The following is a 14,459-nucleotide window of genomic DNA, read 5'->3' as shown; positions in this document are numbered from 1 at the left end:
CCTGACACCCACGCTTAGTCACACTCGGAGGCTGAGGCTTTCTGGTGGCAGCCCAGAACAAGGCAGAGGCACGAGGGGAGGAAGCCTGCAGCAGAGCAGGGAACTTTTCCACGAACAACATGTACGGAGGTTTCTAAGCTCCCGGTACACACTGCCAGGTCTGTGCCAGCCCGCCCAACAGCTGAGCCGCAGACAAGGAGAGCTTTCTCACAAGCTTTTGTCATCGCAAAGCTGAAGGGCACAACCGTTTCCAAACAAAAAAAAAGGGTTTTAAGCGCACACAAAAACAGGCCTGCTTGAGCTGAAACAAAACCAGCTTGTCGCTGGGTGCTGGAGCCTTGCCTCTATGAGGTCCCCGGCTAGCTCGACCTCTGGGCTGCATTCACAGAGAGTGGCTGCAGGGCAGCGCCCCGTGCATGCCCCTTCCTCGGAGCTGAGCCGGCCACAAAACCGGACCTCGTCCCCCTACTTTGTCCCATGGGTTTGCCTGGAGGAAGCACTAACTCCGTGTTTGCCATGCAGGAGAAAGGCCATGCACCCCATCATCTTCACAACCTTTACATGCCACATGGGACTGAAGTCAGGACGGGTAGTGCTGTGTGTAAGCAAGGCTGCTCAGTCCTTCCCGTTAAAAGCCCCTGATTTCAGGTGTAACTGCTTGGGCTGGATTTTTTATTTTATTTGGAGGGGTGGCCAAAATGGCTCAGCACTTTTTTTTTGAGGGCAAAGCAAAGAAAACAACGCATTGCTTTGCCCAGGTTCAGTTCTGGTGAGCTTTGCTTTGAGGAGCCATGCTGCCTACCCAAAGCAGGATTGGTTTTGTGCAAAGGGTGGGTCTTTTGTCCTCCCACTGAAAACACCCCCCAGTTTGGCTGAGCTATAAACCTTTGACAAATCATAGACCAGGAAGATAGGAGGAGGAAATCTGGGGCTGGAACTGAGCTCTCTTCATCCATTCCTTAGTACGGCTTAAGGGATTTGCTTCGAACAACATGGAGTGTAACCGTTGTGCGCGAGTCCCGGGATAACGCTGTTTCCCTCTCTCCACCGGTGTGTTTGGAGGCAGAGCTCACTCCTAGTAGTAAAACGGAGGGGACATCCAGAGGCATTTGCAGCACCGGCCTCTTATCCTGACATGCTCCCACACTCTCCACCTATAATTTAATAACTAAGGGCCAGCGCGACAGCACTCGGGCAGCTAGTGCCTGCAGCGCTCGAGTCACAAAGGGAGACGCCGCTGCCACGTTCTCACTTACAACGTGTCACTTCTTCACGCTGTGGAGCAGAGCACATGGACAAGCGCTTGGCTGGGGTCGTCGGACCCCAGCACTCTTTCCTGCCCAGGGCAGGGGTCAGACGCGATGACCTACCGAGGTCCCGTCCAACCCTACATCTATGAATCTATGGAAGTACATGCTAGAGATTAAAACAGGGGAGACAAAGCCTGGACATCTAGCCCTTCCCCCCTGCAACTCTGTCACATTGGACTAAGTCCATTGGTTTTCCCTCACCTCATTTTCCTTATCTTGAACTTTCAGGAAATGATTTCTGCAGCTAATGTATCCCCCGGAGGGGAAGCTTTTCCTGATACGCAGCCTAAGTCTCTCCTCTCTGTTTCCCTCTGTAGCTCGTAATAAAACCCAGAGATGGAGAACGCCCGTTAGGTCCTTTCAGGGTTGTCCAAACGAGATGCACGCAGCTCTTCCAGTCACGGAGAACTGCGTCAGCCTTCCAGCATCAGGTGCTTCCAACATCTGGAAGCACACCTGGATAGCACATCTACTAGCAGCAAGGGCCGTTCTTTAGAAGAAATGCATTGTTGCAAAGCAGACCTTAAAAGTTTCCACGCTGTTCATTTGTAGGTGGTGCCAAGAGCTGTACTGATGAGGCTCAGACTCTCGGCCATTTTTAATGCAGAAACCTATTTATCATTAAATGATTTTTTTTTTAAATAACCCCCAAACATGCAAAAACCCACTACATTTCGAGCATGGACATCTTCCAAGGAGTTTCAAATCCTGAGCACAGGGCTCAGGTAAAGTTTGTCACTAGCTGGCAAGAAAGATCACGTCCCAGCGACTGAGGATTTCAGGGGGGCTGTCGAGGAGGTCTCATTCTGAGTTTTCCAGCTACAATACTTGAGAAAATCGGATTCTTTTCTCCCCTGCCCCAGACTATTTCAGTAAAAATGGGGGAAAAATACTTTTTGTCAGCATATTGCATGGAAACGTTGGTCCTTCTGGCAAACAAAGTTTGAATCTGAAATGTTTCAGTGGAAAACCTAAATCCTTTCCCTTCAGAAATGCCATGCACCTGTTGCTGTCCTTCGGCTAGGCTCTCCACAGCTACGCTCCCCGGGCAAGGGGAGGCAGTTCTGTCATTAGGGTCCCTAACCCCCACGAATAGCCTCAGCCAATGAATTTGGCACCAGGGCCCCTTCTCAGGCCAGAGTTAGATCTCCTGAGTTAGATCTCCTCTCCGGTGGCAGTGCCTCACACTGTGCCTGGTAGTACAGTCTTAGGGCTGTGATAACACACAGGCCCTCGTGTCTTTGCACTGTGAGTAAGGAGGGTGGAGGAGTAAGGAGGCCACAACATTTGGCCCGCTTCCTTTCTCCCAGACCCCCCAGCACAGGGAGCTCTTCCCACCACCCCTGTGTGTGCTGCATAGGGTTACAGCGTGTGCAGCACGCAGGGGCCCAGCACCCTGCCCCAACCCTGCAGAGCCGCACGGGAGCCGAGTTCACTGCTTCAAGTTCACATTGACCCCTGCTGCACACGCGGGAGTCAGGGGTGCAACGTCTTACTGCGCCTGGCAGCACTAGCACAAATGCAGCAAGCTCAGGCAAAGCCACGGCACCCAGGTTACTCGGTAAAGAGCCATCTGGTGCTCCCAGAACCTTTCCTTACTCCTCGCTGCTTTTATTCATTTAATTGCTCGCTGCAAAAATAAAACTATAGCAACAAACTGTCCAGCATAACGCAGCTCTGTTCACTGGGACTGCGGTGCGAGGCTGCTGCCAAAGTGCAAAGGAATTTCTAGTTTAAACACCGCCTGGAGCTGGACGCGAAGTAAAAACCCGAGTGATGTATAGAGAACAGCGAGGCCGTTTCCCTGCCCTTGGCAAGCGCTGTTAAGATGAAAATGTCTCTTTTCTTTGCAGGTCCACGATATCAAATTTCAGGCCCAAAATTTGGAAGAAAAGGAGTCATGGATGAAAGCCCTCAACGAGGGGATCAACAGAGGCAAAAACAAAGTATTCGATGAGGTGAGACCGCGGGTTGCAAGCACCATATGTTTCTAGGTCCGCTCTGCTTGCCCTGCTGCCTTAGCTGGAGCCGGGGCCTCGCTGAGGGTCTTATTAACCGTGGGCTTGTGCTTTGTGAGTGTTTGGATCCTAAGTGAAATGCTGCAGTCTGAGCCCATCGCTCCTTTTCTCATGCTCAAATGAGATCCGCTTTCTTGATGCACGAGCAGAGGTCACATGCACCACGCTCCTTAAGACCACGCTAAAGTCATGGCCAACAAAGACAGAACATTTGTGTCCAGGTTCAGAGGCGGTGGCACTCCCTGTGCCCGAGTTACACCCCCTTGCCAATGTGTAGCCAGGTCAAGCAGCCAGAACCTGCAACGTTAAAGAGCTTCTTCTGTCCCCCTGCCAACAGCTCTCCTTGCTTTTCTCCCCTGACCTGTGGCACGTGGGATGGGGCCGTAGGTAGAAGTGGTGTGCCTGGGGAGAGCTTGTGTTTGGGGTGTGCGATGTGTTGCTAGACGAGTGTGAATCCCAGCAAGCAAGAGAGCCCGACTTGGCCTCACTTTCCTGCTGAGGGTGCACCTTACACCATGCTAACGTCCAGAACGTGGCCCTGGGGTAGGCGAACAAGGCTGCATCTGTCCCCTTCTCATTGCACGCCTCTGGCTGTGTAGCCTTTTGGGAGAGCTTCAAAGAAACCTCTCTGGGTTCGTGCATCCACTGGGTGATGGCCCCGCGGTTCGCTCCCCACCACCACTGTGATGCCAGGACTCTTGAGAAGGACAAAAGAGGGGAGTGGAGAAGTGGTATCATTTGTGGTCACCCTGAGCGGCAGAGCAACTAGGGGCCTGATCCAGAGCCCGTTGAAGTCAGCGGGAGACATTCAAGTGACTTCAGGGGGCTTTGAATGAGGCTCTCAGTGATCACACTGCCGTCCCTCGCTTCCGCTGCGGAAGGAACTGGAGCACGGGTGTCACGGCAGCTCTTGCTGGGCCCTTGCAGCTGCCCTGCCGTCAGGTCCCCTCCGGTCTGCGGGTGTCCACAACCAACGGCCAGGTAACTGGAGACAAAGCTCTTGGCTGGGATTTGTCCCTGCCCTCAAAGAAAGGAGTGTCAACCCACCGGCTCCTCTCACTGCTGAGAGAGGTGTGATGGAAAGTGACTGCGCGGTCCCTGAAAACACCTGCTTTGCAGAGACATGCCACCAAGAGCTGCCTGAGACTGCCCCGGAGAGTCCACACTGGAACGGGCTCCCAACTCACTTGCAAGCTGGAGCTACGCCCTCACGCAGACACTCAGAAGGGAGGATTAAAACCACATCGCCTGGTAAAGCATAGATCTTGTCTCGTTCCCTCACCCCTCGGCTCGCTGCCAGCCCTCGGAAAAGAAAAACCAGAAGGAACAGTACCTGTGACGCATTATACAGCAGCAAGGAGGAGGAGCACAAACCGGTCCTTGCTAAGGGCAGACAACACCACCCAGGAGAATGACATCTGGAGAAATGCGTGGGGTCTAGGAGACCAAGCAATTCATGAGATCGGTTCAGTCCTGGACCAGACAGCTCAGAAGCGACGTGCAAAATCTTGGAGAGAACTGGCAGGTCATCGACGCATCAGACACCTTCCCCCACCGTGCTACAAACCCGGTGCCTTAGAGCAGACCCTTGGGATGAGCGCTGCATGCTGGGCCCGGGCAGTGCCGCACTGGGGGTTGGAGCGACTCAGACTCCAGCTGCACCGTGCAAAGTGCAGATTTATCATGCAGATCTGGGGTTTGTTCTGAATCGCTGGAGGCCACCGAGGAAAGGGCAGGACTGTGCTCCCCTGGCCTTGCCCTGTTCCTCCCAGTATTGGGGTATATTTATTGTTGTTTGGGGTGGCGCTGCTGTTCCTCCCACACAGTAAAAAAAGCAGCGTTCGAAGCCAGGAGCTGCAGACAAGCCGGGGCTGTGTTATAAACCAGAAGCCTCAGCCTTCCAGCTCGCTCCAGTGTTACAGCCAAGGAGGAGCTGTGATACGGTATCACGTCACGCTGGACAGCCCTTCCTGCTTCTGCTCTCTTCCTCCATCTCTCTCTCCCTGGAGGCAGGGGTGCCACGAATCCCCTGGAGCTCTTTCCGGGAGCGTCACACAGGGTGAACCCCCCAGCTTGCAGGGAGCGCAGAGCTGCAGGCAGGTCCGGAGGCGCCACCGGGCAGGGATCCTCAACCTTGTCAGACTCCAGGCCCCGCTCAGAAAATGCAGCTCTTAACTTTCACTCATTTCTCAGCTGTGGAAAAATAACAGCATTTCTTCCATCGCAAAGACCTCAGAAAGCCCACAGCAGGTCACGATGGTTTTAACACTGTGGATTCCTACATGCAATCTCTGGGTTTCTTTGGTGAATGACGTGTAGGTGTTTGTGGATCTAACAGAGCGCGGTACCCCAAGGCATCCTTAAGAAGATCTCGCAGCACCTGGCAACCTGGTTGAGATTCACAGCTAAAAGCAATCAGACACCTCACGCCTCTCCAGGTGCCTAACTCCCATGAACAACAGAACAATTAATGTCTTGGAGGCATGGACCCAACAGACAAAAAGTCTGCTTGGGTGCAGAAACGGTGCAGGCCTGATCCTCGGTGCATGGAAGCCAGCATTCCCATCGCATCGTGCTGCTTTCACACACCAAGGCCAAATCTTCAGCTGCGGTCAGCGGGCCTTGGGTGGCAGCTGAGAGCGAGAACCGTGGAGAAGCCAGGGTGACTCCTCTTCCCTTCCTCGGGTCAGTTGTGCCGCCGGCAGCCCAGCGTAGTTTAGAGCAGCTTCAGGGCTGCTCAGCACCAAACCAGTTGATGGCCGCTTTCTAATGGGGCTTTATGTCCGCTGGGATCGCTTGGGTGCGGTGCACTCTGCTCCTACCCTGGGCCCCTTCACTGGGTACAGGAGTCGGGGCTGCTCAGGAGGGATGGGAAGAGAGCCAAAGCAGCAAGAGGACTTTGCATGGGTTGGGAGGTCGCCCCTGGCTTTCCACGGGCTTGGCACTTCGTTCTAAATCTGCTTCCAGAATGTAAACGTGTTAATTCAGCTACAGTTGCAATTAATCCAGGTCACTGCTCACACCTTCTACTCGGCTTCCTGCAACCGTTGAAGCCGTACAAGGGAAGGTCTATTACTGGGAGCTGCTGATACAGTTCACAGTCAGGTCAGGATTATTGATGTGCCTTCACCTTTTAGATGGCAAGAGCAATTTTACCACGTCTCCCTGCTACGTTCAGCAGTCATTCCAAGCCCAGCCTGGGCAGAGAGCAACAAAAGCCCTCTTGTATCCTTCCTTTTCCTGCCCTGGAGGTGCAGCGAGCTCCAGAGTTTGGCAGACTGCAAAGACTCTCTTAATTTCACCCAGGCCACTGCCGTGCCTAGCCTAGCATCCTGTGGATAAGCATAAGTGTACCCACACGTGGAAGTGGAGAAGTGTGAACAGCCCAGTCACCCTATGTGTGGCAAACCCAAGATGAGAATCTGGAGCGGGCCTTACTACAGCTAAGATGCTGAATGCAGCTAATCTGCACCAGATCATGCCTGGATTAGCTTTGAAAAGTCGGTCAGGTTTTGCAACCATATGGAGCCATGGCTCTGTTCAGATCTCCGTTGCTGGCACGCCACTGCGGGGAACAGAGGATGGCATTGATAACAAGTCTTCTCCCGCCTCTTGGCTTTCCAAGAACAGAGCCTGCAGGCTTGTCTGAGGATCTGTTGCATCGAGGCCAAGTAGGTGAAGGAGCCTGCTCTAAACACTTCCACACCCGAGATGGCTGCGGTGCACAGCACAGCGCCCTGCTGACAAAGAGGCTTTGGGTAGCGTGTTCAGTGCTCCAGTGTCTGATGCAAAGGCCTCTGGGCAGGACTGCAGCATTCAGATAAGGTTGTAAACATTTCTGGAAACAACTGCGGGCTTCAAGGCAGCGTAACAACGCTGGCAAACAACACGCCCGTGCACAAAGGAGACAAGGAACGGTAAAAAAGTAAAGGGTTGGCCGAGCATGGGAATCTGGGGCTGGATTATAATGATGACATGCTGAAAAGCCACCCTGGGTGCAAATGCAGACCCAGGAAGCAACAGGGAAGGGCGTTTTCATGAGCTCTTTTCAGCCATGCCTTGATAAGTCACTGACATGCGCTCTTTTTACCCCCTCTCTCCCTCTTCAAAGGTGAAGGTAGACGAGAGCCTTTCCCTGGAACACGTGACTCGGGGCAGAGCAAAGCTGGGCCAAGGGCGAAGACCGCCCACCAGAAGTCATCTCAAGGAGGTAAGCGCTCAGCTCTGAGCTGCATGCCGCAGCCTGCTGAAGGCCCCTGCCCGCTTTCACTGCTTGGATAACTCCCCAACCAGGTGGCAGGGGCGATGATTTTGGAGCGCACAGGTGCTCACGGGCAAAGCACCCGTGTAACAGAGCACAGCCTTCTGTTTGACCCATTTAAGAGCTGGTAACACTTCTGAAAGGAAAGGGGTTATGGGAAGGAGGAGGACAGCAGCTGTGTAAGCTATGCATCCCTCAGTTGTAGCTGATGCACAAAGCCTTTCCGTAGCTCCTGAATTGCTTTTGCAGGAGTCGCTGTTGATTCATTAGAAAGCAGGTGACACTGAAGCATAGAGCATGGGTCGAAAGGAGATATTTCCTTTCTAAAACAATGTTATGGGCCAGCCTGTCTACTGTCAGCCCCAACTAGCACTTTGTAGCCAGCACTTAAGAGAAGCCAACCTGTTTGCATAAGAGGTTGCCCTTTCATGTTGGATTTCTATGACTGCAGAGGCGTTTCTGCATTGGAGGTGCACTGATGCCTTAGAAGATTTAAGCACACTTAAACGGCTTAAGTCTAAAGCTCTTTCTGCAAGCGTCACAGCCTTCTGACATCCACCTTGTGTGCGGGTCTGAACCGATTTTAGCACAGAGGAGGAAGTGCCAAGTGCAAAGGAACCAGGAAACATCCAACAGGTGGATCTTTCACTAGAGAAATGCCCGGAAATAAGCAGATTCCTCCACTCGCCTCCTCATTAAAAAGCCTCCAAGGCACAAATGCTCTCCTGGAATTTTATTCACAGACCTAGTTCCCTTTACCCCTGCTGGTATTGCATGCCTAAAATCTCAGACCTCTTGTTTCGAGGGCCTGCACTTGGAAGGGGGGTGTTAGACACTTCCAGCGTCACACAGGATCCTAAGTCAAATGAGGTCTTCTCTGGGCACTGGAAGCGGAGGGCACTTGCAAGGGGAGGGTGTATTGGATGCAAACCCTGGGGTACTGAAACACCATACAGACTAGTGTCAGGGATGATTTTATGGTTGTTGAATGGAAGAGGAAACGCACGCTCAAGCTGTTACGAAAGACGAGGGCAGCAGAATCCATAATGAGCTAGACAGATCGGGGACGGGGTGAGCGAGCGCCTTGGGCATTTCGCTCCCGGGAAACACGAGGTAACGAGTCTAAGGCAGAAAGCCCCATTAGGTTGCAGTGCTCTGCAACCTATGGAGGAGAAGGATCAGGAACCAACATTGGCTCTAGCAGGATCAGGACCTCACGTGTCCCCCGGTGCCACGCTTGCTGGGTGTCGGGTAGAGGGCCAACCTGCACAACCAGGACCAGACCAGTCTGGACAACTGTGCACAGCTCTCTCTTTATGGAAAGGAGCCTGTAAAGAGGGTGACAACACACCCACAAAGACATGAATATGGTGCGCAGTAAATGTAAAAAAAAAGAAAAAGCCATCTATTTTTTTTTCTCGCCTCCTTTTGCTTTAAAAAACCCCCCCAACACGGTTGGCTACACAGTCCCAGGGAAGTAAGGGGGGTGAATATCCCAAGGAGACAGTCAAGGATCATGAGCGATGCAGGCAGCAAAGGGACCGTCCACACTGGTGCAGGGGTCTCTTGAAAGGGCCCAGGTGCCAACGGAGGCTTTGGTCAGGCTTGCTGCAGAGGCTCTGACAGGTTTGTTGTACGAGTGCTCTCCCCCTCCCAAGGAAGTGGTAAAATAAATGCTGTGCTCAGACCGGTTCCTGCCGTCTGGTTGTTCTGGCTCTGACGGCCGTCTGACCACTGCAATAACTCGGCAGCAAGCACGTTCCACGGCCGACGTACGAGCCACTTTCTTGAGTAAGACAAGAAGAGAAACGGGCTTTTTTTTTCCCCAGTGTGACGTGCATAGGATTTACACAAGTGAACAGCGTTGTCTCCACTCTCTTCCACGTAGCAAGAAAGTTTTGGCACCCTCGAGTCCTCCATGTTCCCGTGTCATTTGTATTGGCATCACAGAGCTCATTATGGCCAATGTCACGTGAAGCAAAGGTAGCGGCACCTGCTGTAAAGCTCACGTCAAGTCATACAAGCAGGTCCTCGCGAGCCTTTCCCTTATTTGCTAGATGGTGCAGAAGTCGCATTTTTGACAGATTTGAAAACAAGATGATGATGGATATAGGAAACAATGACCCTTCCCTTCAGCGAAGCCTGTAGAGTCAAATCCCGACCCCACTCTCACGGTACCTCCTTGAACGTCAGGGATGTTTTGAGGATCAGGGATGGGCGATGGGATGAACGCTAACATCTCTCTCTTTCCATTTCAGGTGGCCAAGTGTACGTCTGATGGCATCCTGAGGCTCGATCTGGATGAAGTGGACAACGGCCCTCCAGACTCGACCTTGCCCATCAGTAACAGTGCCAACAACGTGCCTCCTAAAGAAACGCCAAAGCCACCGATGCCTCCTGCGAAACCCAGTGTCGTGCCTGAGAAGGAGAATGCAGATGACAACGTGGCCGATCCAGAGGTTAAAAAGCCCCTGTCGCCTCCCCTGCCACCAGCCAAGAAGTTTAAAGAAACAACTTCATCCACCGATGATCTGCGCTCCAAGGATGAGGAGTCCGTCGGTAAAGAGGAGCGTGCCGAGGGATCGACATCCTCCAGGGGCAGCAAGGAAAACCTCACGGAGCTCAGCGACAAAGGCACAGCCGCCGCTCCCATCCCTCCTCCTAAGATCTTATCAGACAAGCTGAAAGTGAGCTGGGATGAATCATCCCACGACCCTGAAAGCACGGAAGAACTCAAACCCTCGGAAGGGGGCAGTCAGGAACACCTTGCTGAAGCGGTCCTGCCAGATACCGAAAAGCCTCCAGTCCCTCCTAAGATTTTGTCAGAAAAATTGAGGGCAACCATGGATCCCAGCCAGAGGAGAAGTTTAGAAGATGAGGATGCAAGTGTCCAGGAGTCTGACAACTCCAAACCCTCCGTGGAGGAGGCTGAGGATGGTGAAGAAGCAGAACCCCCCCCTCAGGAAGGTGAAGGGGAAGAAGGCAGCAAGGAAGCCTCCGAAGAGGAGGAGGAAGAGACTTCCTTAGATGCAGGAACAAACCAAGACAACGTTAAGGTATCTAGTCCAGAGAAAATGCCGCTAGGCCAGCTTGCAAAGGACGCTTCTCCTCTCAAGCTCCGCTGTGCTCCTCCGGGAGATCTGCTGCCTGAGTCAAAAAATGCACAGAAAGCACTTGTGGATGGGGGTTCCCCCGAGGAGGCCCACCACGACCTGGCGGAAATGGAGGAGAGAGTGGCGAGTGAAAAGGAAAAGACCGAAAAACTGCTGGAGAAGGTTTTGCAGGCGGAGCTGAACCCGACGCAGGATGGGAATGGCCCTCCGGTGATTGCCAAGACGATCCTCAGCGAGGCGGTGGAGCAGCTCCGGCAAGCATCACAAGTCTTGCAGGAGATCAAAGATTTTGAAGAACTGAGCAAGGAGCCCACCGAGAAGGAGAAAGAGAAGCGAAAGGAGCTAGTGACTCTGTATAGGAGAAGCGTTCCCTGAGATGGATTGCACCAGACGTGTCTTCCTTGTGACAAAGTGAAGCAAGTTGCCATTTAGGACTAACCCTGTTGCTAGGCCAGTGTTAAATGAGGTTGTGTTTTGCTCTGCACAAACCACACATGCAGAACAGAGCCAAACCTTTCAGTCACACTTCATTTTAGTCTCTTTCTGCTGCAAGAGTCCAGTCCAGGTCTTACTCCCTTAGCACAATAAGTTACAAGTCAATGAACCTTGGTTGCAAAAATGTGAATATTCTTTTAAGGGCTCAATTTGAATATATTCAAATCACCAATTGGCAAAGACAGCCGTGGACTTTGGATCAGGCCCTGAAAAATAACTAGTAATCAGATGAAGAGTGCTGGCTATTTCCAGACACGTCTGTCTGAATATCCCCAGGCACACCTATACCCACACAGCAGCCCTGAACACGTTAAGTGTCACCAGTTAAACCACTGCCACTGAGAGTCACGCCCCAAACGTCAGGGTAAATTTTGCCCCGGTAGTTCACTTGCTGTCAGCAATGCGAGAACAAATGGTTCATGTTCTCCGAGGAAACTCGTTCATTCAGTCTGCAGGTACAAACTGGCATGATAGAAATGCACACAAAGCTGGCAAACTAGTGATGGCAAAGGATCGTTTTTCAGACCTAGATATAATGTAAAATCACCACCATTTATTAGAGCGATACAGAGCGCTCCTTGTTTTACACACTGGACCAATATTAACTGACCCTCAGCACTATGATACTATGATCCTCGTGCTACCACCCCAACAAGGGAAACTGAGGCAGAGCAGTGGTTAAGGCAAAGGAGTCAGTTGCAGAAACCAGAACCCAAAATCAAATTTAAACAAGCTTATCCCTACCCCGGTATCATGTGAAATAGCAGTTCCAGCTGCCCAACCTACTTGGTTTTTTAAAGAATAAGTCGATCTTGCCCCCGGATTGTAGGAGGGGATAATTAAGCAGATGTTTGGAGCGCAAACAGGGGTGGGAGAGCAGTCAGTGCCTAATAGGGGCTGCAATGAAGATGCTCATTCATTAGGGATGTTGGCTCTCCTGGAAGCAGGCTCCCACCGTGTTACATACAGCAGCTTTGTCTCGGGCTAGGAACTGACGGGTGCAGGGAGGTGTGCATCATGGCACCAGGCCGTGCTAAACGCCTATTCACATTGTTGTAGCAGGTTTTTACCTGCTATGCCGAGGCTACAAGCTAGGCATGAATGCCCATCTTGGAGCACGTGTGGGCATGCTACGTTCGTTGAAGGAGATGCAGTTTGCACATAAATTCCTTTGGGGTTGAGCGGGGCAGCACTAGCTTTGAACCAGACAAGGTGTTCATAGTATAAAGGTCTGATCTGGACTCAGCAAATTTCCAATTGAATCTCTGCCCTTTGGTTAAAAGCAACCCCACTTCCCTTAGTATCTAGTGAGAGAACTTGGACTGAATGGGGATTGTCACAAAGTTATGCCTCGTGTTTGCATCCTGGCACGGTACACACTTGGGCACCTCTCGGCGGTCCAGGCACACTGGCACTTTCTGGACCAAGCCAAGGGGGTCATTGCTTGCTTGTATCCTCCTTTCACAATTTTGCCCCAACATTCCCACTCTTGACAGCACCGCATCGGCACCCGTAGGACCCCTGCCTCCCTCGTCTTTGTTTTCTTGTGCACCGGAGGCAGGAGGGGGCCTTTCCAGCTTGATTTTAAGGAGCAGTGCTTCCAACTAGCTGCCACCTTCCTGCCTGCCCAGAGTCAGGATCACGCCGTGCACCTTGATCTCAGGTTCCTTCTTTTATAGCTCACTGGGGCTCCTCCGGTGGGACCCGGATAAATAGATGCCACAACCTTCTTCCTGCGCAGCAGCAAACCAACATTCAAAACTCAGAGGCTCTTATTCCCTTCTTAATTCAGACAGTGGCCTCTCCTAGGTGTGAAAGGTGCACACCTTGACCCAAAAGATTTCAGGAACTTAAAAATGGCAATGTGGGTCGAGGCAGGTATTCGCTGCACCCCAGACATCCAGGCTGGTTGGCTAGAACGACCTGCTTCTAACTGTTCTGTCTTCCTCTCAGGCTAGTCATTGGACTTGCATTGAAAGTCACTGGTTATTTTATTACACATAATAAAATATGTGTAATAACGCTTTTGCGCATTAGAATTCCCTTGAGTTTCAAGAGTCGAAACAGCCCCAACTTCTAGGCAACAAAAATCACCGAACCTTTGGTGTCCAGAACGCAGTTCCACAAACTTAGCCCAAGGACGAACGCTAGTTCTGCATCACTTACTGCTGTAGAGTCAATGTGAACCGAGAGTCTTGTTCTCTTCGGAGATGCACTTGTAAGACAAGGGCTACCAGTACAGACTTGGTCTATTCAGTGCCTATCAGCCATTTGATGGATTTTTCTGCATGTGCACTTTTGTTAACCGAACACTGTGTGATGTCAGCAGGAACTGTAGAAAAACCTGGTGCGGACAGGAAGCGGCGGGATATCAGCTTTCAGGGAGCAGGGCAGGCATTTGGGAAATAAAACAATCCTCCGTACGGGCAAAGGAGATGCACACGTAATAGGTAAGGTTCAGATGAGGATTCAGAGTCCTCCGCAGGGGGGGCCAAACCCAACCCTGGGATCCGAATGCTTGGACCCAGGGGAAGGTTTGGCAACATCTCCAATAGACACAGATGCTTTTGCTCTTGCAAGCCCTTTGTCACCGCACTGTGCTAAGTGCGAGATACCTGTCGAGGGAAAGCGCTGATGAAAAGCACCAGGACACCTATGTCTGTTACAGCTAAAATGACAGGCTGTGCTCATATTTACTGTATATTTTTATATAATGCTGAGTCTTTTAGTGAACAGATGTCTGATGTGATACCGAAACCCCAGCAATAGGAACTCCTAGCAGAAACCCCCTGAATCTGTTAGGAGACGGGGGAGCTAAAACTTTTTTTTACAAGCCACAGCTAAATACTGTATGTGCTCTACTAACATAACATACCATTTTGTACCATGTGTAAATACATATAACTTAAGTGAAATCTCTTTTAACACACAGCGGTTGCTGCTCAAAAGTGTTGAGTTTTATTTTTCTGATTCAGTTGCTTCTAAAAGTGGCGAGTCCACATGCACCCGTAGTTCAACTGGTCTTGTGTGTATCTGGAGAAATGAAGCATCGTGATTTCTGTGCAACACTGAATTAATTGTGCAGTTTTCCCATGCTATTCCCATTTTGATCATGAGTCTGCTCAACCTAATGGAGGGGGGCAGGTCATTCTGTAACTGCCTTCCCCCGTGATTTATTTTGCATCTCTCGGAGACGTTTAGTGCTGGCCCCTATCAGAGTTGGGATGCCAAAGGCTTTTGCTCTGAGCTAGTATGACAGTTC

The 14,459-nt window shown here is 51.6% G+C and overlaps 1 protein-coding gene across 3 annotated transcripts in view; it reads left to right on the top strand.

Annotated features, from left to right (window-relative positions):
- PLEKHO2 (pleckstrin homology domain containing O2) overlaps positions 1-14,128 on the top strand; it is a 37,085-nt gene extending 22,957 nt beyond the window's left edge. For all 3 annotated transcript variants that reach the window (XM_019477833.2, XM_006276392.4, XM_019477835.2), the window contains 3 exons: positions 3,164-3,268; positions 7,440-7,538; positions 9,848-14,128. In XM_019477833.2, coding sequence (XP_019333378.1) covers positions 3,164-3,268; positions 7,440-7,538; positions 9,848-11,077 — 1,434 coding nt within the window. In that variant the 3' untranslated portion in view covers positions 11,078-14,128. The remainder of the gene's footprint in view (positions 1-3,163; positions 3,269-7,439; positions 7,539-9,847) is intronic.
- Positions 14,129-14,459: the final 331 nt, after the last annotated feature.

Source organism: Alligator mississippiensis, chromosome 11, assembly GCF_030867095.1.
Source record: "Alligator mississippiensis isolate rAllMis1 chromosome 11, rAllMis1, whole genome shotgun sequence".
Lineage (NCBI taxonomy): Eukaryota > Metazoa > Chordata > Crocodylia > Alligatoridae > Alligator > Alligator mississippiensis.
This window is presented reverse-complemented; position numbering and strand designations above follow the sequence as displayed.